This window comes from Scomber scombrus, chromosome 2, assembly GCF_963691925.1.
Source record: "Scomber scombrus chromosome 2, fScoSco1.1, whole genome shotgun sequence".
NCBI lineage: Eukaryota > Metazoa > Chordata > Actinopteri > Scombriformes > Scombridae > Scomber > Scomber scombrus.
The window spans coordinates 37,032,798-37,055,042 of record NC_084971.1 but is presented as its reverse complement, the minus strand read 5'-3'; the positions used below and the strand labels follow the sequence as shown (position 1 = coordinate 37,055,042).

At 50.0% G+C, this 22,245-nt stretch overlaps 2 protein-coding genes across 3 annotated transcripts in view; one reads left to right on the top strand and one right to left on the bottom strand.

Moving 5' to 3' along the window:
* LOC134000275 (calpain-2 catalytic subunit-like) overlaps positions 1–55 on the top strand; it is a 36,227-nt gene extending 36,172 nt beyond the window's left edge. Inside the window, exon 21 of the mRNA XM_062439638.1 lies at positions 32–55. Coding sequence (XP_062295622.1) covers positions 32–55 — 24 coding nt within the window. The remainder of the gene's footprint in view (positions 1–31) is intronic.
* Positions 56–783: 728 nt separating this feature from the next.
* Positions 784–22,245, bottom strand: part of aars2 (alanyl-tRNA synthetase 2, mitochondrial (putative)) — a 37,617-nt gene continuing 16,155 nt past the window's right edge. The window contains exons 3-21 of one of the 2 annotated variants that reach the window (XM_062429054.1): positions 21,388–21,533; positions 21,094–21,285; positions 19,809–19,953; positions 17,916–18,061; positions 17,724–17,832; positions 17,485–17,523; positions 17,223–17,361; positions 12,989–13,116; positions 12,507–12,645; positions 9,653–9,936; positions 8,678–8,818; positions 6,949–7,086; positions 6,743–6,846; positions 6,338–6,446; positions 3,979–4,104; positions 3,212–3,322; positions 2,873–2,956; positions 1,098–1,211; positions 784–1,022 (exon numbers count right to left, since the gene is read on the bottom strand). In XM_062429054.1, the coding sequence (XP_062285038.1) occupies positions 858–1,022; positions 1,098–1,211; positions 2,873–2,956; positions 3,212–3,322; positions 3,979–4,104; positions 6,338–6,446; positions 6,743–6,846; positions 6,949–7,086; positions 8,678–8,818; positions 9,653–9,936; positions 12,507–12,645; positions 12,989–13,116; positions 17,223–17,361; positions 17,485–17,523; positions 17,724–17,832; positions 17,916–18,061; positions 19,809–19,953; positions 21,094–21,285; positions 21,388–21,533 (2,559 nt within the window). In that variant the 3' untranslated portion in view covers positions 784–857. The remainder of the gene's footprint in view (positions 1,023–1,097; positions 1,212–2,872; positions 2,957–3,211; positions 3,323–3,978; positions 4,105–6,337; positions 6,447–6,742; positions 6,847–6,948; positions 7,087–8,677; positions 8,819–9,652; positions 9,937–12,506; positions 12,646–12,988; positions 13,117–17,222; positions 17,362–17,484; positions 17,524–17,723; positions 17,833–17,915; positions 18,062–19,808; positions 19,954–21,093; positions 21,286–21,387; positions 21,534–22,245) is intronic. The other variant, XM_062429062.1, reaches the window with a different exon arrangement.

The following is a 22,245-nucleotide window of genomic DNA, read 5'->3' as shown; positions in this document are numbered from 1 at the left end:
GTGATGATGTAACTCTGTGATTCTCCTGCAGTGGCTCAACGTGTCTCTGCTCTGAAGACCCAGACCCTGGTCCTGGTCCTGACCCAGACCCTGGTCCTGGTCCTGACCCAGACCCTGGTCCTGGTCCTGACCCAGACCCTGGTCCTGACCCAGACCCTGGTCCTGACCCAGACCCTGGTCCTGACCCAGACCCTGGTCCTGGTCCTGACCCAGACCCTGGTCCTGACCCAGACCCTGGTCCTGGTCCTGACCCTGACCCTGGTCCTGGTCCTGACCCAGACCCTGGTCCTGACCCAGACCCTGGTCCTGACCCAGACCCTGGTCCTGGTCCTGACCCAGACCCAGACCCTGGTCCTGGTCCTGACCCTGGTCCTGGTCCTGACCCAGACCCTGGTCCTGACCCTGGTCCTGGTCCTGACCCAGACCCTGGTCCTGACCCAGACCCTGGTCCTGGTCCTGACCCAGACCCTGGTCCTGATCCTAACCCAGAACCTGGTCCTGGTCCGGATCACATAGAGACGTATTCTACATGTGTTGGTTTATATAATCTTATATAAGGGGGGGGGGGGGGGGGGGTTCACAGTTCTTCATGTTGTGATTGGTCCTTCAGAATAAAAGCCTGACCCAGAGTGAGTTTTGATGTTTTTATTTCTTTTAAAACAAAGATATATATTATATATAGATATATATATTATATATAAACATATATTATATTATATTATATATAGATATATATATATAAACATATATTATATTATACATATATATAAATAACCCGTTACACCTGAACCTTTCGGCCAATCAGAGCGTCCCGTCTGCAGCTGTGGGCGGGGCTTACAGCAGGCTCAGGTGTGACATCATCGTCCTGTTTTTTGGCGAGCGAACTCCTCCGCCCACTTCAGCGCCTCTGTGATGTCACTGCTACTCCCCGTTCCCCTGGCAACCAGCGCCGAGCCCCCCCCACTGCCCCCCAGGTGCCGGCACACCGCTACCGCCCAATCGGAGGCCAGGAGAGACGAGCCCTGAGGAGAGACAGCCAATCAGAGGACTGAAAACCAGACCCCGCCCCCCCTGTGATGTCACTGACTGACGGTTACCTTGGAGACCTGACAGGCACACAGAACCTTCCCAGAATGCCGCTGGTGAGCGAGCAGCATCACATGACTCTGAGGTGAAACCGAGCTCAGCTGATTAACCGTCTTCATCACCACCTGACAGGAAGTGATCATCATCCAATCAGAGCACAGCAGCAGTGACATCACTCATTATACTGCAGTACTTTTACTGTAATACTGCATACTACATCACTATAATACTGCAGTACTTTTACTGTAATACTGCATACTACATCACTATAATACTGCAGTACTTTTACTGTAATACTGCATACTACATCACTATAATACTGCAGTACTTTTACTGTAATACTGCATACTACATCACTATAATACTGCAGTACTTTTACTGTAATACTGCATACTACATCACTATAATACTGCAGTACTTTACTGTAATACTGCATACTACATCACTATAATACTGCAGTACTTTTACTGTAATACTGCATACTACATCACTCATAATACTGCAGTACTTTTACTGTAATACTGCATACTACATCACTATAATACTGCAGTACTTTACTGTAATACTGCATACTACATCACTATAATACTGCAGTACTTTTACTGTAATACTGCATACTACATCACTCATAGTACTGCAGTACTTTTACTGTAATACTGCATACTACATCACTCATAATACTGCAGTACTTTTACTGTAATACTGCATACTACATCACTCATAATACTGCAGTACTTTTACTGTAATACTGCATACTACATCACTCATAGTACTGCAGTACTTTTACTGTAATACTGCATACTACATCACTATAATACTGCAGTACTTTTACTGTAATACTGCATACTACATCACTCATAATACTGCAGTACTTTTACTGTAATACTGCATACTACATCACTATAATACTGCAGTACTTTTACTGTAATACTTCATACTACATCACTATAATACTGCAGTACTTTTACTGTAATACTGCATACTACATCACTCATAATACTGCAGTACTTTTACTGTAATACTGCATACTACATCACTCATAGTACTGCAGTACTTTTACTGTAATACTGCATACTACATCACTATAATACTGCAGTACTTTTACTGTAATACTGCATACTACATCACTCATAATACTGCAGTACTTTTACTGTAATACTGCATACTACATCACTATAATACTGCAGTACTTTTACTGTAATACTGCATACTACATCACTATAATACTGCAGTACTTTTACTGTAATACTGCATACTACATCTCTATAATACTGCAGTACTTTACTGTAATACTGCATACTACATCACTATAATACTGCAGTACTTTTACTGTAATACTGATAGTGCAGTACTGCATACTACATCACTCATAATACTGCAGTACTTTTACTGTAATACTGCATACTACATCACTATAATACTGCAGTACTTTACTGTAATACTGCATACTACATCACTATAATACTGCAGTACTTTTACTGTAATACTGCATACTACATCACTCATAGTACTGCAGTACTTTTACTGTAATACTGCATACTACATCACTCATAATACTGCAGTACTTTTACTGTAATACTGCATACTACATCACTCATAATACTGCAGTACTTTTACTGTAATACTGCAGTACTTTTACTGTAATACTGCATACTACATCACTCATAATACTGCAGTACTTTTACTGTAATACTGCATACTACATCACTATAATACTGCAGTACTTTTACTGTAATACTGCATACTACATCACTATAATACTGCAGTACTTTCGCTGAAGACGTACCGACTCAGAGTCCGTCTCCACTGAGTCCACCAGCAGCTGCTTCTTGCCGTGTGTCTCCAGCAGAGTCTGAGCTCTCGCTGCAGCCTGTGCAAAGCATGATGGGTAATCAGACATCAGGTGAGCTCGTTAATAAACAGAGTGAACAGGTGACGGGTCGGGTGACGGGTCGGGTAAGGGGTCGGGTAACGGGTCGGGTAAGGGGTCGGGTGACGGGTCGGGTAAGGGGTCGGGTAACGGGTCGGGTAACGGGTCGGGTGACGGGTCGGGTGACGGGTCAGGTGACGGGTCGGGTGACGGGTCGGGTAACGGGTCGGGTGACGGGTCAGGTTGCATCCTCACCTCTCGACTCTCCAACTTCCTGACGGCCGTGTTGCTGCTCCTCTGCAGAGTCTTCAGCCGGGTCTGAAGCTCCCTGCGCTGCCACTGAGGAACCGCTGTGTTATCTACAGCCTGTCACACACAGAACACTGCTGTTAGAACCTTCCTCTGGTTCCTCCCTCCTAAACTACAGAACATCTCCTCTGGTTCCTCCCTCCTAAACTACAGAACCTCTCCTCTGGTTCCTCCCTCCTAAACTACAGAACCTCTCCTCTGGTTCCTCCCTCCTAAACTACAGAACATCTCCTCTGGTTCCTCCCTCCTAAACTACAGAACATCTCCTCTGGTTCCTCCCTCCTAAACTACAGAACATCTCCTCTGGTTCCTCCCTCCTAAACTACAGAACATCTCCTCTGGTTCCTCCCTCCTAAACTACAGAACCTCCAGAACGCAGATGCCAGCCTCCTCTCAGAACCAAACGAGGAAGACTCTGACTGGTTCTGTGGTTCTGCAGTGAACAGCAGCTCAGAGTACCCGGCCTTCTTGGACTCTCTGGGCCCTGGAGGGGCCGCAGCCCGGTGGGTCCATAGTTCTGCTGGGGGACTTCAACGCCCACGTGGGCAACAATGGAGAAACCTGGAGGGGGGGGGGGGGGGGCCCATCTGAACCTGAGGGGTGTTATTGGACTTGTGTGCTAGCCATGGATCATAACAAACACCAGGATCCAGCATCAGGAGGGTCAGAACCTGCTACCAGAAGCAGGGTATGTCAACGTTGTTATTACTTACATCAGAGACCACGCCCACTTCCTTAGCGAGGCAGTGGGCGGAGTCCAGGCAGGAAGGGGCGGAGTCTGCTATTCTGACCGCCAGAGAGTCCACTTCCTGTGACAACAGCTGACCCGCCTCCCGAGCCTGAGACACGAAGAACAAAAAGGCCTGGTTAATACACACTGAGAACACACTGGGAACACTGGGAACACACTGGGAACACACTGGTAACACACTAGGAACACTGGGAACACACTGGGAACACTGGGAGCACACTGGGAACACACTGGGAACACTGGGAACACACTGGGAACACACTAGGAACACTGGGAACACACTTGGAACACACTGGGAACACACTGGGAACACTGGGAGCACACTGGGAACACACTGGGAACACTCTGGGAACACACTGGGAACACTGGGAACACACTGGGAACACACTGGGAACACTGGGAGCACACTGGGAACACTGGGAACACACTGGGAACACACTGGTAACACACTAGGAACACTGGGAACACACTGGGAACACTGGGAGCACACTGGGAACACACTGGGAACACTGGGAACACACTGGGAACACACTAGGAACACTGGGAACACACTTGGAACACACTGGGAACACACTGGGAACACTGGGAGCACACTGGGAACACACTGGGAACACTCTGGGAACACACTGGGAACACTGGGAACACACTGGGAACACACTGGGAACACTGGGAGCACACTGGGAACACTGGGAACACACTGGGAACACACTGGGAACACACTGGGAACACACTGGGATCACACTGGGAACACACTAGGAACACTGGGAACACACTGGGAACACTGGGAACACACTGGGAACACTGGGAACACACTGGGAACACTGGGAACACTGGGAACACTGGGAACACACTGGGAACACTGGGAACACACTGGGAACACTGGGAACACACTGGGAACACACTAGGAACACTGGGAACACACTGGGAACACACTGGTAACACACTGGGAACACACTGGGAACACACTGGGAACACACTGGGAACACTGGGAACACACTGGGAACACTGGGAACACACTGGGAACACACTGGGAACACACTGGGAACACTGGGAACACACTGGGAACACACTGGGAACACACTGGGAACACTGGGAACACACTGGGAACACTGGGAACACACTGGGAACACACTGGGAACACACTGGGAACACTGGGAACACACTGGGAACACACTGGGAACACTGGGAACACACTGGGAACACACTAGGAACACACTGGGAACACACTGGTAACACACTAGGAACACTGGGAACACTGGGAGCACACTGGGAACACACTGGGAACACTGGGAACACACTGGGAACACACTAGGAACACTGGGAACACACTTGGAACACACTGGGAACACACTGGGAACACACTGAGAACACTGGGAGCACACTGGGAACACACTGGGAACACTGGGAACACACTGGGAACACACTGGGAACACTGGGAACACACTGGGAACACACTGGGAACACACTAGGAACACACTAGGAACACTGGGAACACACTGGGAACACTGGGAACACACTGGGAACACTGGGAACACTGGGAACACTGGGAACACACTGGGAACACTGGGAGCACACTGGGAACACACTGGGAACACACTGGGAACACTGGGAACACACTGGGAACACACTAGGAACACTGGGAACACACTGGGAACACTGGGAGCACACTGGGAACACACTGGGAACACTGGGAACACTGGGAGCACACTGGGAACACACTGGGAACACTGGGAGCACACTGGGAACACTGGGAACACACTGGGAACACTGGGAACACTGGGAACACACTGGGAACACTGGGAACACACTGGGAACACACTGGGAACACTGGGAACACACTGGGAACACACTGGGAACACACTAGGAACACTGGGAACACACTGGGAACACACTGGGAACACTGGGAGCACACTGGGAACACACTGGGAGCACACTGGGAGCACACTGGGAACACACTGGGAACACTGGGAACACTGGGAGCACACTGGGAACACACTGGGAACACTGGGAGCACACTGGGAACACTGGGAACACACTGGGAACACTGGGAACACACTGGGAACACACTGGGAACACTGGGAACACACTGGGAACACACTGGGAGCACACTGGGAACACACTGGGAACACACTGGAAACACTGGGAGCACACTGGGAACACACTGGGAACACTGGGAGCACACTGGGAACACTGGGAACACTGGGAGCACACTGGGAACACACTGGGAACACACTGGGAACACACTGGGAACACTGGGAGCACACTGGGAACACTGGGAACGCTGGGAGCACTGGGAGCACAGCAGGATGGCGGTTACTGACCCGGGTGGCGTCGCGTCCCGTTACCGCGACGACCCGGCTGATCCCTCTGACCAGCTGTCTCTCTGACACGATCACCAGATCCTCGATGGCGCCGGTCTGCAGCAGGTGGCTGAAAACACCTGAATGATGTCATTCCTTCTATCTCACCTGTGTGATGTCATTCCTTCTATCTCACCTGTGTGATGTCATTCCTTCTATCTCACATGTGTGATGTCATTCCTTCTATCTCACCTGTGTGATGTCATTCCTTCTATCTCACCTGTGTGATGTCATTCCTTCTATCTCACCTGTGTGATGTCATTCCTTCTATCTCACCTGTGTGATGTCATTCCTTCTATCTCACCTGTATACATTTAGACATTTGATTGATTGATTGATTGATTGATTGATTGGTTACAGTCTTACGTTCCACAGCAGAGCTCCACAGATGTCTGTTTGTCCGTCCGGCCGTCCAGCAGCTCAGAGACCGGAACCGCCACCGACACCACCCGGACCGGGTCAGGATACACCTGCAGAGACAGGAAGTGATGTTTCACAACAAAAGTCTTCCAGTGTAGCAGGAACTGCAGGGCTCTTATTGTGAAACCCAGCAGGAAGTGTGTATGTGTCACCTCGTCGACGGTCCTCAGGCCCGCGATGCTCCTGGCGGTCTGCAGGGGGAGCTCCTGGCTGTAGACCGCGTGATTGGCTGAGATCATGCTGTTCACGCAGCTCTCCACCTGCTGCAGCTGAGACACGCTCAGAGAGCCCTGAAGAAGAAACACCACAGAAGAAGAAACACCAGCGTTGTTTTATGAGCTGCTGTGATAAACATCCTCCCACTGTTTGTTCTATTTAAGTTCTGTTACTGGACTTTCCTCCCTCAGACAGACCCGAACCCTTAGTGCTGCAGAATCACTGAGAACTCTGGACCCCATCAATGCTTTAAAAAACAACAGAGAACAGCTCCACTAGAGCTCCACTAGAGCTCCCAGTAGAGCTCCAGCAGAGCTCCCAGTAGAGCTCCACTAGAGTTCCCAGTAGAGTTCCCAGTAGAGCTCCACTAGAGCTCCATTAGAGCTCCCAGCAGAGCTCCCAGTAGAGCTCCCACTAGAGCTCCACTAGAGCTCCCAGTAGAGCTCCACTAGAGCTCCACTAGAGCTCCCAGTAGAGCTCCACTAGAGCTCCCAGTAGAGCTCCACTAGAGCTCCCAGTAGAGTTCCCAGTAGAGCTCCACTAGAGCTCCATTAGAGCTCCCAGCAGAGCTCCCAGTAGAGCTCCCACTAGAGCTCCAGTATAACTCCCTGTAGAGCTCCCAGTAGAGCTCCACTAGAGCTCCCACTAGAGCTCCACTAGAGCTCCCAGCAGAGCTCCACTAGAGCTCCCAGTAGAGCTCCACTAGAGCTCCCAGTAGAGCTCCCAGTAGAGCTCCACTAGAGCTCCCAGTAGAGCTCCCAGTAGAGCTCCCAGTAGAGCTCCACTAGAGCTCCCAGTAGAGCTCCCAGTAGAGCTCCCAGTAGAGCTCCACTAGAGCTCCCAGCAGAGCTCCCAGTAGAGCTCCCAGAAGAGCTCCATTAGAGCTCCAGTAGAGCTCCCAGAAGAGCTCCCAGCAGAGCTCCACTAGAGCTCCCAGTAGAGCTCCACTAGAGCTCCCAGTAGAGCTCCCAGTAGAGCTCCCAGTAGAGCTCCACTAGAGCTCCCAGTAGAGCTCCCAGTAGAGCTCCCAGTAGAGCTCCACTAGAGCTCCCAGTAGAGCTCCCAGTAGAGCTCCCAGTAGAGCTCCACTAGAGCTCCCAGCAGAGCTCCCAGTAGAGCTCCCAGAAGAGCTCCATTAGAGCTCCAGTAGAGCTCCCAGAAGAGCTCCCAGCAGAGCTCCACTAGAGCTCCCAGCAGAGCTCCCAGTAGAGCTCCCAGAAGAGCTCCATTAGAGCTCCAGTAGAGCTCCCAGAAGAGCTCCCAGCAGAGCTCCACTAGAGCTCCCAGCAGAGCTCCACTACAGCTCCCAGCAGAGCTCCACTAGAGCTCCCAGTAGAGCTCCACTAGAACTCCCAGAAGAGCTCCACTAGAGCTCCCAGCAGAGCTCCCAGTAGAGCTCCAGTAGAGCTCCCAGTAGAGCTTCAGTAGAACTCCCAGCAGAGCTCCAGTAGAACTCCCAGAAGAGCTCCACTAGAGCTCCCAGCAGAGCTCCCAGTAGAGCTCCAGTAGAGCTCCCAGTAGAGCTTCAGTAGAACTCCCAGCAGAGCTCCAGTAGAACTCCCAGTAGAGCTCCAGTAGAACTCCCAGTAGAGCTCCAGTAGAACTCCCAGTAGAGCTCCTGTAGAACTCCCAGTAGAGCTCCCAGTACTGATGTGGGACTCTGACCTTCACACTGAAGTCGAAGCGGAGACGATCAGCTGACACATGGGAACCTCTCTGCTGGACCGATGGACCCAGAACCGTCTTCAGAGCGAAGTTCAGGATGTGAGTCGCTGTGTGCTTCACCATACAGGACCACCTGAAGACCTGCAGAACACAAAGACAGTTGGACCTGAAGAACACAGAGACAGTTGGACCTGAAGAACACAGAGACAGTTGGACCTGAAGACCTGCAGAACACAGACACAGTTGGACCTGAAGAACACAGAAACAGTTGGACCTGCAGAACACAGAGACAGTTGGACCTGAAGACCTGCAGAACACAGAGACAGTTGGACCTGAAGACCTGCAGAACACAGAGACAGTTGGACCTGCAGAACACAGAGACAGTCGGATCTGAAGACCTGCAGAACACAAAGACAGTTGGACCTGCAGAACACAGAGACAGTTGGATCTGAAGACCTGCAGAACACAAAGACAGTTGGACCTGAAGACCTGCAGAACACAGAGACAGTTGGACCTGCAGAACACAGAGACAGTTGGACCTGAAGAACACAGAGACAGTTGGACCTGAAGAACACAGAGACAGTTGGACCTGAAGACCTGCAGAACACAGAGACAGTTGGACCTGAAGACCTGCAGAACACAGAGACAGTTGGACCTGCAGAACACAGAGACAGTCGGATCTGAAGACCTGCAGAACACAAAGACAGTTGGACCTGCAGAACACAGAGACAGTTGGATCTGAAGACCTGCAGAACACAAAGACAGTTGGACCTGAAGACCTGCAGAACACAGAGACAGTTGGACCTGCAGAACACAGAGACAGTTGGACCTGAAGAACACAGAGACAGTTGGACCTGAAGAACACAGAGACAGTTGGACCTGAAGACCTGCAGAACACAGAGACAGTTGGACCTGAAGACCTGCAGAACACAGAGACAGTTGGACCTGTAGACATGAGGGACTATGATTGGTTACCTGGTCCAGGTGCAGCTGGACCTGGTCTCCGGTCTTCAGGGTGTCAGGTGCGGTCACCTGATGGACCACGTACCCCCCCGCCAGGACCACGGCCTCCACGGGGAAGGGGACGTCCTGCAGTCCGTCCCGGGTGAAGTAGCCCCGGTCATGTGACTGCCCCCCCTGCTCAGCATAGAAGCAGGTCTGGTCCAGGACCACTCCGCACCGCTGACCCCCCATCACCTCCGAAACCAGAGACTGACCGTCATACAGCGCCAGCACCACCGCACGGCATTCTGGGAACACTGCGGGCAGGTAGAGATGGAGAGGCACAGGTGAGAGAGGTGAGACGGGTGAGAGAGGTGAGACGGGTGAGAGAGGTGAGAGGGGTGAGACAGGTGAGAGAGGTGAGACGGGTGAGACAGGTGAGACGGGTGAGACAAGTGAGAGAGGTGAGAGAGGTGAGACAGGTGAGACGGGTGAGAGAGGAGAGAGAGGTGAGACGGGTGAGAGAGGTGAGACGGGTGAGACGGGTGAGAGAGGTGAGACGGGTGAGACATATGAGACAGGTGAGACGGGTGAGAGAGGTGAGACAGGTGAGACGGGTGAGAGAGGAGAGAGAGGTGAGACGGGTGAGAGAGGTGAGAGGTGAGACGGGTGAGACGGGTGAGAGAGGTGAGACGGGTGAGACATATGAGACAGGTGAGACGGGTGAGAGAGGTGAGACGGGTGAGACAGGTGAGAGAGGTGAGAGAGGTGAGACGGGTGAGACAGGTGAGACGGGTGAGAGAGGTGAGACGGGTGAGACAGGTGAGACAAGTGAGAGAGGTGAGAGAGGTGAGACGGGTGAGACAGGTGAGACGGGTGAGACAAGTGAGACGGGTGAGACATGTGAGACATGTGAGACAGGTGAGAGAGGTGAGACGGGTGAGACAAGTGAGAGAGGTGAGACAGGTGAGAGAGGTGAGACGGGTGAGAGAGGTGAGACGGGTGAGACAGGTGAGACAGGTGAGACGGGTGAGAGAGGTGAGACGGGTGAGACGGGTGAGAGAGGTGAGACGGGTGAGAGAGGTGAGACGGGTGAGACAGGTGAGACGGGTGAGACAAGTGAGAGAGGTGAGACGGGTGAGACATGTGAGACAGGTGAGAGAGGTGAGACGGGTGAGACAAGTGAGAGAGGTGAGACAGGTGAGAGAGGTGAGACGGGTGAGAGAGGTGAGACGGGTGAGACAGGTGAGACAGGTGAGACGGGTGAGAGAGGTGAGACGGGTGAGACGGGTGAGACAGGTGAGAGAGGTGAGAGAGGTGAGACGGGTGAGACGGGTGAGAGAGGTGAGACGGGTGAGACGGGTGAGACAGGTGAGAGAGGTGAGAGAGGTGAGACAAGTGAGAGAGGTGAGACAGGTGAGACGGGTGAGACGGGTGAGACGGGTGAGACAGGTGAGAGAGGTGAGACGGATGAGACAGGTGAGACGGGTGAGACAAGTGAGAGAGGTGAGACGGATGAGACAGGTGAGAGAGGTGAGACAGGTGAGAGAGGTGAGACGGGTGAGACAAGTGAGAGAGGTGAGAGAGGTGAGACAAGTGAGAGAGGTGAGACGGATGAGACAGGTGAGACGGGTGAGACAAGTGAGAGAGGTGAGACGGATGAGACAGGTGAGAGAGGTGAGACAGGTGAGAGAGGTGAGACGGGTGAGACAAGTGAGAGAGGTGAGACGGGTGAGACAGTATATAGTGTGTATAGTGTGTAGTATATAGTGTGTATAGTGTGTATAGTGTGTAGTATATAGTGTGTATAGTGTGTAGTATATAGTGTGTAGTAGTGTGTAGTATATAGTGTGTAGTAGTGTGTATAGTGTGTAGTATATAGTGTGTATAGTGTGTATAGTGTGTAGTACAGTGTGTATAGTGTATAGTGTGTAGTACAGTGTGTATAGTGTGTAGTATATAGTGTGTATAGTGTGTAGTATATAGTGTGTAGTATATAGTGTGTAGTAGTGTGTAGTATAGTGTGTAGTACAGTGTGTATAGTGTATATTGTGTAGTACAGTGTGTATAGTGTGTAGTATATAGTGTGTAGTATATAGTGTGTATAGTGTGTAGTATATAGTGTGTAGTATATAGTGTGTAGTAGTGTGTAGTATAGTGTGTAGTACAGTGTGTATAGTGTATAGTGTGTAGTACAGTGTGTATAGTGTATAGTGTGTAGTACAGTGTGTATAGTGTGTAGTATATAGTGTGTAGTATATAGTGTGTATAGTGTGTAGTACAGTGTGTATAGTGTGTAGTAGTGTGGTACCGTAGCGGTCCTGATCCAGATGGAACCGGTACTTCCTGTCTTCAGCAGTTAAAGGTGTGTAGTATATAGTGTGTATATTGTGTAGTATAGTGTATAGTGTGTAGTACAGTGTGTATAGTGTGTATAGTGTGTAGTGTGGTACCGTAGCAGTCCTGATCCAGATGGTACCGGTACTTCCTGTCCTCAGCTGTTAAAGGTGTGTAGTATATAGTGTGTATATTGTGTAGTATAGTGTGTATATTGTGTAGTATAGTGTATAGTGTGTAGTACAGTGTGTATACTGTGCAGTGTGGTACCGTAGCGGTCCTGATCCAGAGGGTACCGGTACTTCCTGTCCTCAGCTGTTAAAGGTGTGTAGTATATAGTGTGTATATTGTGTAGTATAGTGTATAGTGTGTAGTACAGTGTGTATAGTGTGCAGTGTGGTACCGTAGCGGTCCTGATCCAGATGGAACCGGTACTTCCTGTCCTCAGCTGTTAAAGGTGTGTAGTATATAGTGTGTATATTGTGTAGTATAGTGTGTAGTACAGTGTGTATAGTGTGTAGTACAGTGTGTATATTGTGTAGTGTGGTACCGTAGCGGTCCTGATCCAGATGGTACCGGTACTTCCTGTCCTCAGCTGTTAAAGGGATTCTGAGTCTTTGCAGCTCCGACAGACTCCCAACATCCAGACTCACTGACGGGTCCTGATCCTGCTGCTCAGAGACCACCTGCTGGGTCAGAACCAGGGTCAGAACCAGAACCAGGGTCAGAACCAGGACCAGGGTTAGAACCAGGGTTAGAACCAGGACCAGGGTCAGAACCAGGGTCAGAACCAGGACCGGGTTAGAACCAGGACCAGGGTCAGAACCAGGACCGGGTTAGAACCAGGACCAGGGTTAGAACCAGGACCAGGGTCAGAACCAGGACCAGGGTCAGAACCAGCTTTCTAATGATAAACTGTTATTGCTACAGTACAATAAAATATGTATAACTATAAAAACACTGTGTGTGTGTGTGTGTGTGTGTGTGTGTGTGTGTGGGGGGGGGGGGGTTAAGGGTCAGGATGAGGCTCACCTTCTGGTTCTCGGAGATCAGGCGGTCCAGTTCCTGGCGGTCCAGCTGGACCCCCTTCTCCTCCAACATCAGGTCCACCAGGTCCAGAGGGAAACCCAGGTCCCTGTGCAGAGACCAGACCACCGAGGCTGCAACACAGAGCATCATGGGAGATGTAGTTCAGAGAGACAGAGAGCATCATGGGAGATGTAGTTCAGAGAGACAGAGAGCATGATGGGAGATTTAGTTCAGAGAGACAGAGAGCATGATGGGAGATGTAGTTCAGAGAGACAGAGAGCATGATGGGAGATGTAGTTCAGAGAGACAGAGAGAATGATGGGAGATGTAGTTCAGAGAGACAGAGAGAATGATGGGAGATTTAGTTCAGAGAGACAGAGAGCATCATGGGAGATTTAGTTCAGAGAGACAGAGAGAATGATGGGAGATTTAGTTCAGAGAGACAGAGAGCATGATGGGAGATTTAGTTCAGAGAGACAGAGAGCATGATGGGAGATTTAGTTCAGAGAGACAGAGAGCATGATGGGAGATTTAGTTCAGAGAGACAGAGAGCATGATGGGAGATGTAGTTCAGAGCGACAGAGAGCACGATGGGAGATGTAGTTCAGAGAGACAGAGAACATGATGGGAGATGTAGTTCAGAGAGACAGAGAGCATCATGGGAGATGTAGTTCAGAGACGGGGCTGATGGGAGATGTAGTTCAGAGAGACAGAGAGCACGATGGGAGATTTAGTTCAGAGAGACAGAGAGCATGATGGGAGATGTAGTTCAGAGAGACAGAGAGCATGATGGGAGATGTAGTTCAGAGAGACAGAGAGCATGATGGGAGATGTAGTTCAGAGAGACAGAGAGCATGATGGGAGATTTAGTTCAGAGAGACAGAGAGCACGATGGGAGATGTAGTTCAGAGCGACAGAGAGCATGATGGGAGATTTAGTTCAGAGCGACAGAGAGCACGATGGGAGATTTAGTTCAGAGCGACAGAGAGCACGATGGGAGATGTAGTTCAGAGAGACAGAGAGCACGGTGGGAGATGTAGTTCAGAGAGACAGAGAACACGATGGGAGATGTAGTTCAGAGAGACAGAGAGCATCATGGGAGATGTAGTTCAGAGACGGGGCTGATGGGAGATGTAGTTCAGAGAGACAGAGAGCACGATGGGCGATGTAGTTCAGAGAGACGGGGCTGATGGGAGATGTAGTTCAGAGAGACAGAGAGCATCATGGAAGATGTAGTTCAGAGAGACAGAGAGCATCATGGGAGATTTAGTTCAGAGAGACAGAGAGAATGATGGGAGATGTAGTTCAGAGAGACAGAGAGCATGATGGGAGATGTAGTTCAGAGAGACAGAGAGCATGATGGGAGATGTAGTTCAGAGAGACAGAGAGCACGATGGGAGATGTAGTTCAGAGCGACAGAGAGCATGATGGGAGATTTAGTTCAGAGCGACAGAGAGCACGATGGGAGATTTAGTTCAGAGCGACAGAGAGCACGATGGGAGATGTAGTTCAGAGAGACAGAGAGCACGGTGGGAGATGTAGTTCAGAGAGACAGAGAACACGATGGGAGATGTAGTTCAGAGAGACAGAGAGCATCATGGGAGATGTAGTTCAGAGACGGGGCTGATGGGAGATGTAGTTCAGAGAGACAGAGAGCACGATGGGCGATGTAGTTCAGAGAGACGGGGCTGATGGGAGATGTAGTTCAGAGAGACAGAGAGCATCATGGAAGATGTAGTTCAGAGAGACAGAGAGCATGATGGGAGATGTAGTTCAGAGAGACAGAGAGCATGATGGGAGATGTAGTTCAGAGAGACAGAGAGCACGATGGGAGATTTAGTTCAGAGAGACAGAGAGAATGATGGGAGATTTAGTTCAGAGAGACAGAGAGCATGATGGGAGATGTAGTTCAGAGAGACAGAGAGCATGATGGGAGATGTAGTTCAGAGAGACAGAGAGCATGATGGGAGATTTAGTTCAGAGAGACAGAGAGCATGATGGGAGATGTAGTTCAGAGAGACAGAGAGCATGATGGGAGATGTAGTTCAGAGAGACAGAGAGAATGATGGGAGATGTAGTTCAGAGAGACAGAGAGAATGATGGGAGATTTAGTTCAGAGAGACAGAGAGCATCATGGGAGATTTAGTTCAGAGAGACAGAGAGAATGATGGGAGATTTAGTTCAGAGAGACAGAGAGCATGATGGGAGATTTAGTTCAGAGAGACAGAGAGCATGATGGGAGATTTAGTTCAGAGAGACAGAGAGCATGATGGGAGATTTAGTTCAGAGAGACAGAGAGCATGATGGGAGATGTAGTTCAGAGCGACAGAGAGCACGATGGGAGATGTAGTTCAGAGAGACAGAGAACATGATGGGAGATGTAGTTCAGAGAGACAGAGAGCATCATGGGAGATGTAGTTCAGAGACGGGGCTGATGGGAGATGTAGTTCAGAGAGACAGAGAGCACGATGGGAGATTTAGTTCAGAGAGACAGAGAGCATGATGGGAGATGTAGTTCAGAGAGACAGAGAGCATGATGGGAGATGTAGTTCAGAGAGACAGAGAGCATGATGGGAGATGTAGTTCAGAGAGACAGAGAGCATGATGGGAGATTTAGTTCAGAGAGACAGAGAGCACGATGGGAGATGTAGTTCAGAGCGACAGAGAGCATGATGGGAGATTTAGTTCAGAGCGACAGAGAGCACGATGGGAGATTTAGTTCAGAGCGACAGAGAGCACGATGGGAGATGTAGTTCAGAGAGACAGAGAGCACGGTGGGAGATGTAGTTCAGAGAGACAGAGAACACGATGGGAGATGTAGTTCAGAGAGACAGAGAGCATCATGGGAGATGTAGTTCAGAGACGGGGCTGATGGGAGATGTAGTTCAGAGAGACAGAGAGCACGATGGGCGATGTAGTTCAGAGAGACGGGGCTGATGGGAGATGTAGTTCAGAGAGACAGAGAGCATCATGGAAGATGTAGTTCAGAGAGACAGAGAGCATCATGGGAGATTTAGTTCAGAGAGACAGAGAGAATGATGGGAGATGTAGTTCAGAGAGACAGAGAGCATGATGGGAGATGTAGTTCAGAGAGACAGAGAGCATGATGGGAGATGTAGTTCAGAGAGACAGAGAGCACGATGGGAGATGTAGTTCAGAGCGACAGAGAGCATGATGGGAGATTTAGTTCAGAGCGACAGAGAGCACGATGGGAGATTTAGTTCAGAGCGACAGAGAGCACGATGGGAGATGTAGTTCAGAGAGACAGAGAGCACGGTGGGAGATGTAGTTCAGAGAGACAGAGAACACGATGGGAGATGTAGTTCAGAGAGACAGAGAGCATCATGGGAGATGTAGTTCAGAGACGGGGCTGATGGGAGATGTAGTTCAGAGAGACAGAGAGCACGATGGGCGATGTAGTTCAGAGAGACGGGGCTGATGGGAGATGTAGTTCAGAGAGACAGAGAGCATCATGGAAGATGTAGTTCAGAGAGACAGAGAGCATGATGGGAGATGTAGTTCAGAGAGACAGAGAGCATGATGGGAGATGTAGTTCAGAGAGACAGAGAGCACGATGGGAGATTTAGTTCAGAGAGACAGAGAGAATGATGGGAGATTTAGTTCAGAGAGACAGAGAGCATGATGGGAGATGTAGTTCAGAGAGACAGAGAGCATGATGGGAGATGTAGTTCAGAGAGACAGAGAACATGATGGGAGATGTAGTTCAGAGAGACAAAGAGCATCATGGGAGATGTAGTTCAGAGACGGGGCTGATGGGAGATGTAGTTCAGAGAGACAGAGAGCACGATGGGAGATGTAGTTCAGAGAGACGGGGCTGATGGGAGATGTAGTTCAGAGAGACAGAGAGCATCATGGGAGATGTAGTTCAGAGAGACAGAGAGCATGATGGGAGATGTAGTTCAGAGAGACAGAGAGCATGATGGGAGATGTAGTTCAGAGAGACAGAGAGCATGATGGGAGATGTAGTTCAGAGAGACAGAGAGCATGATGGGAGATGTAGTTCAGAGAGACAGAGAGCATGACGGGAGATGTAGTTCAGAGAGACAGAGCATGATGGGAGATGTAGTTCAGAGAGACAGAGAGCATGATGGGAGATGTAGTTCAGAGAGACAGAGAGCATGATGGGAGATGTAGTTCAGAGAGACAGAGCATGATGGGAGATGTAGTTCAGAGAGACAGAGAGCATGACGGGAGATGTAGTAACAGAGGGACTGACTAGGGAATAAGACGCCATGTTTGTAGTCCATGGAGCCATGTTTGTAGTCCATGTTTCGGAGCGTGCGGAGGATCAGCCGGCTGCCGCGCTGCAGTGATGACAGGAAGTGAGCCTCGTTCTCGTTGATGATGTCAGCTACCTGGAGGAGGAGCAGCAGCTGATGAAATCATCCTGTGACATCATCATCTCACTGATGATGTCAGAGACTCACAGAGTTATTGATTAGGTTTAATAAACACGTTTATTGATCAGCAGGACTCACTCGGTCTGCCTCCCTGTGGAGCTCCGGATACACGTCTCCCTAAAGACACAACAACCAATAATCAATCAATACATCACCAATCAATAATCAGCTGCTTGATGAGCAGGAAGTCGTTATGCTTTAGAGGAAGAAGCTCCGTCTGACAATCAGAATCCTTCCTATAAAGCATCAACAGTCAGATATATAAATAGATTAATAATGACATCATTGAGCTGGGGGATGATGGGAGTTGTAGTTACCAGGCTGTGGGTGACGGTGGGGACCAGGTCTGCCAGCGCCCCCTGGGGGAGCTGAAGGACCTCAGCACAGAACCGGACGGCCCGCCTCAGGATCCTCCGTAACACCAACCTGCCAATCAAAGAACAGCTGATGACATCACTCCGCCATCACTGTGTCATCACTGTGAGGTGGCAGCTGATTGGTGGACTCACTCTGCCCCCGACATGCCGGGATGAACTCCGTCAGCGATGCAGACCGTCAGCGTGCGGATGTGGTCGGCCACCACGCGGTACGCCATGTCCACCCGCCCCTCGTCTGCTGCGCCCGTCCTGCCGCCGTACGGCCGCACGCCAGACCTCTGTTACCATGACAACAGCACCTGTTAACCACCTCCGTTACCATGACAACAGCACCTGTTAACCATCTCCGTTACCATGACAACAGCACCTGTTAACCATCTCCGTTACCATGACAACAGCACCTGTTAACCACACCTCACTACACCTGGAATAAGACGTGTACAGGTGTGTACAGGTGGAGGTGTGTACCTGGTGTGTACCAGGTGGAGGTGTGTACAGGTGGAGGTGTGTACAGGTGGAGGTGTGTACAGGTGGAGGTGTGTACCTGGTGGAGGTGTGTACCTGGTGGAGGTGTGTACAGGTGGAGGTGTGTACAGGTGGAGGTGTGTACAGGTGTGTACAGGTGGAGGTGTGTACAGGTGGAGGTGTGTACCAGGTGGAGGTGTGTACAGGTGGAGGTGTGTACCTGGTGGAGGTGTGTACCAGGTGGAGGTGTGTACAGGTGGAGGTGTGTACAGGTAGAGGTGTGTACCTGGTGGAGGTGTGTACAGGTGGAGGTGTGTACCTGGTGGAGGTGTGTACAGGTGGAGGTGTGTACCAGGTGTGTACCAGGTGGAGGTGTGTACAGGTGGAGGTGTGTACAGGTGGAGGTGTGTACAGGTGGAGGTGTGTACCTGGTGGAGGTGTGTACCTGGTGGAGGTGTGTACAGGTGGAGGTGTGTACAGGTGGAGGTGTGTACAGGTGTGTACAGGTGGAGGTGTGTACAGGTGGAGGTGTGTACCAGGTGGAGGTGTGTACAGGTGGAGGTGTGTACAGGTGGAGGTGTGTACAGGTGGAGGTGTGTACAGGTGGAGGTGTGTACAGGTGGAGGTGTGTACAGGTAGAGGTGTGTACCTGGTGGAGGTGTGTACAGGTGGAGGTGTGTACCTGGTGGAGGTGTGTACAGGTGGAGGTGTGTACAGGTGGAGGTGTGTACAGGTGGAGGTGTGTACCTGGTGGAGGTGTGTACAGGTGGAGGTGTGTACAGGTGGAGGTGTGTACCTGGTGGAGGTGTGTACAGGTGGAGGTGTGTACAGGTGGAGGTGTGTACAGGTGGAGGTGTGTACAGGTGGAGGTATATACCTGGTGGATGGCCTCCAGCAGAGGTGTGAACAGGTGGAGGTGTGTACAGGTGGAGGTGTGTACCTGGTGGAGGTGTGTACCAGGTGGAGGTGTGTACCTGGTGGAGGTGTGTACAGGTGGAGGTGTGTACCTGGTGGAGGTGTGTACAGGTGGAGGTGTGTACAGGTGGAGGTGTGTACAGGTGGAGGTGTGTACAGGTAGAGGTGTGTACCTGGTGGAGGTGTGTACCTGGTGGAGGTGTGTACCTGGTGGAGGTGTGTACAGGTGGAGGTGTGTACCTGGTGGAGGTGTGTACAGGTGGAGGTGTGTACAGGTGGAGGTGTGTACAGGTGGAGGTGTGTACAGGTAGAGGTGTGTACCTGGTGGAGGTGTGTACAGGTGGAGGTGTGTACCTGGTGGAGGTGTGTACAGGTGGAGGTGTGTACAGGTGGAGGTGTGTACAGGTGGAGGTATATACCTTGTGGATGGCCTCCAGCAGAGGTGTGAACAGGTGGAGGTGTGTACAGGTGGAGGTGTGTACAGGTGGAGGTGTGTACCTGGTGGAGGTGTGTACAGGTGGAGGTGTGTACCTGGTGGAGGTGTGTACCTGGTGGAGGTGTGTACAGGTGGAGGTGTGTACAGGTGGAGGTGTGTACAGGTGGAGGTGTGTACAGGTGGAGGTGTGTACAGGTGGAGGTATATACCTGGTGGATGGCCTCCAGCAGAGGTGTGAACAGGTCAGTATCATAGTTGGATGTTTTTCCCTGCAGGACGCTGACCAGTCTCTCCAGTCCCATCCCAGTATCCACACTGAAGCTGGGCAGCAGCCGCAGACTGTGGTCCGCCTCCCTGATACACACACACAATGTACACACATTAATACACACAATTTACACACACACAATATACACACATTAATACACACAATATACACACACACACACATTAATACACACACACACATTAATACACATACACACACACACATTAATACACACACATATACACACATTAATACACACACACATATACACACATTAATACACACAATATACACACATTAACACACACACATTAACACACACACACACACACAATATACACACATTAATACACACAATATACACACACACACACACATTAATACACACACATATACACACGTTAATACACACAATATACACACACACACACATTAACACACACACACACACAATATACACACATTAATACACACAATATACACACACATTAATACACACACATATACACACATTAATACACACAATATACACACACACATTAACACACACACACAATATACACACATTAATACACACACACATACATATATACACACACATATACACACATTAATATACACACACATTAATACACACACACACACAATATACACACATTAACAAACACACACATTAACACACACACACACACACACACACATTAATACACACACACATTAACACACACACATACATACACACACACACACATTAATACACACATTAATACACACACACATATACACACATTAATACACACACACACACACATACACACATTAATACACACACACAATATACACACATTAATACACACACACACACATTAATACACACACATATACACACATTAATACACACACACATATACACACATTAATACACACAATATACACACACACACATTAACACACACACACACACACAATATACACACATTAATACACACACACACATACACACATTAATACACACACACATATACACACATTAATACACACACACATTAACACACACACACACAATATACACACATTAATACACACATTAATACACACACACACATATACACACGTTACTATGGTAACAGCAGCTTCCACACACAGAACCAACCTGCTCATCACCATTCTCACACCGTTGGCATAGCAACGCCCCCCCCCCAGGTTCCAGAAGGTCTCGGTGTTACCTGTTGTACTGCATGAAGACCAGGTTCCAGAGCTCCACCAGATCCGGATCGTCCCCGTTCACCAGGTGCGAGGCGGGTCGCCCCCCCACCTGGTCGTAGTGGATCTCTGTGCAGGGTCCACAGGGACCGGCGTCCCCCATCTCCCAGAAGTTCTCCTTCAGTCCGAACGGGAGCAGGCGGTGGGGGGGGACCCTGGGGGCGACATCGTCAGTGACATCATCAGTGGAACGGACCAATGGTGTCTGCGTGCTGCGTTCAGTGTCTGTGTGTTAATGTAGGAAACCAGGAACTCACCCCACATCCAGCCAGACCTGCCTTGTCTCCTCATCAGCTGGTAGGCCCAGCACTTCCTCCCCGCCAAAATAAGAGACATACAGTCTGTCAGCAGGTATCCCATAATGCTCTGTGAGGAGAGTCCAGGCCATGCGGCACGCCTCCTCCTGCACACACACACACACACACACACATTAATACACACACATTAATACACACACACACACACACACACATTAATACACACACATTAATACACACACACACACACACACACACATTAATACACACACATTAATACACACACACACACACACATTAATACACACACACACACATATTAATACACACACACACGTTAATACACACACACATTAATACACACACACACACATTAATATACACACACACACATTAACACACACACACACACATTAATACACACACACACATTAATATATACACACACACACACATTAATACACACACACACACATTAATACACACACACACACACATTAATACACACACACACACACATTAACAAACACACACACATTAATACACACACACATTAATATACACACACACACATTAACACACACACACATTAATACACACACACACATTAATAAACACACACACACAGACACAAACAAATTAACCCCCCCCTCCCGCCCCGCCCCACCTTGAAGCAGTCTAAGGACCAGCCCCCCTCCGCCCCCCACCTTGAAGTAGTCCCCGAAGGACCAGCCCCCCCCCCACCTTGAAGCAGTCTAAGGACCAGCCCCCCCCCACCTTGAAGCAGTCTAAGGACCAGCCCCCCTCCGCCCCCCCCACCTTGAAGCAGTCTAAGGACCAGCCCCCCCCCACCTTGAA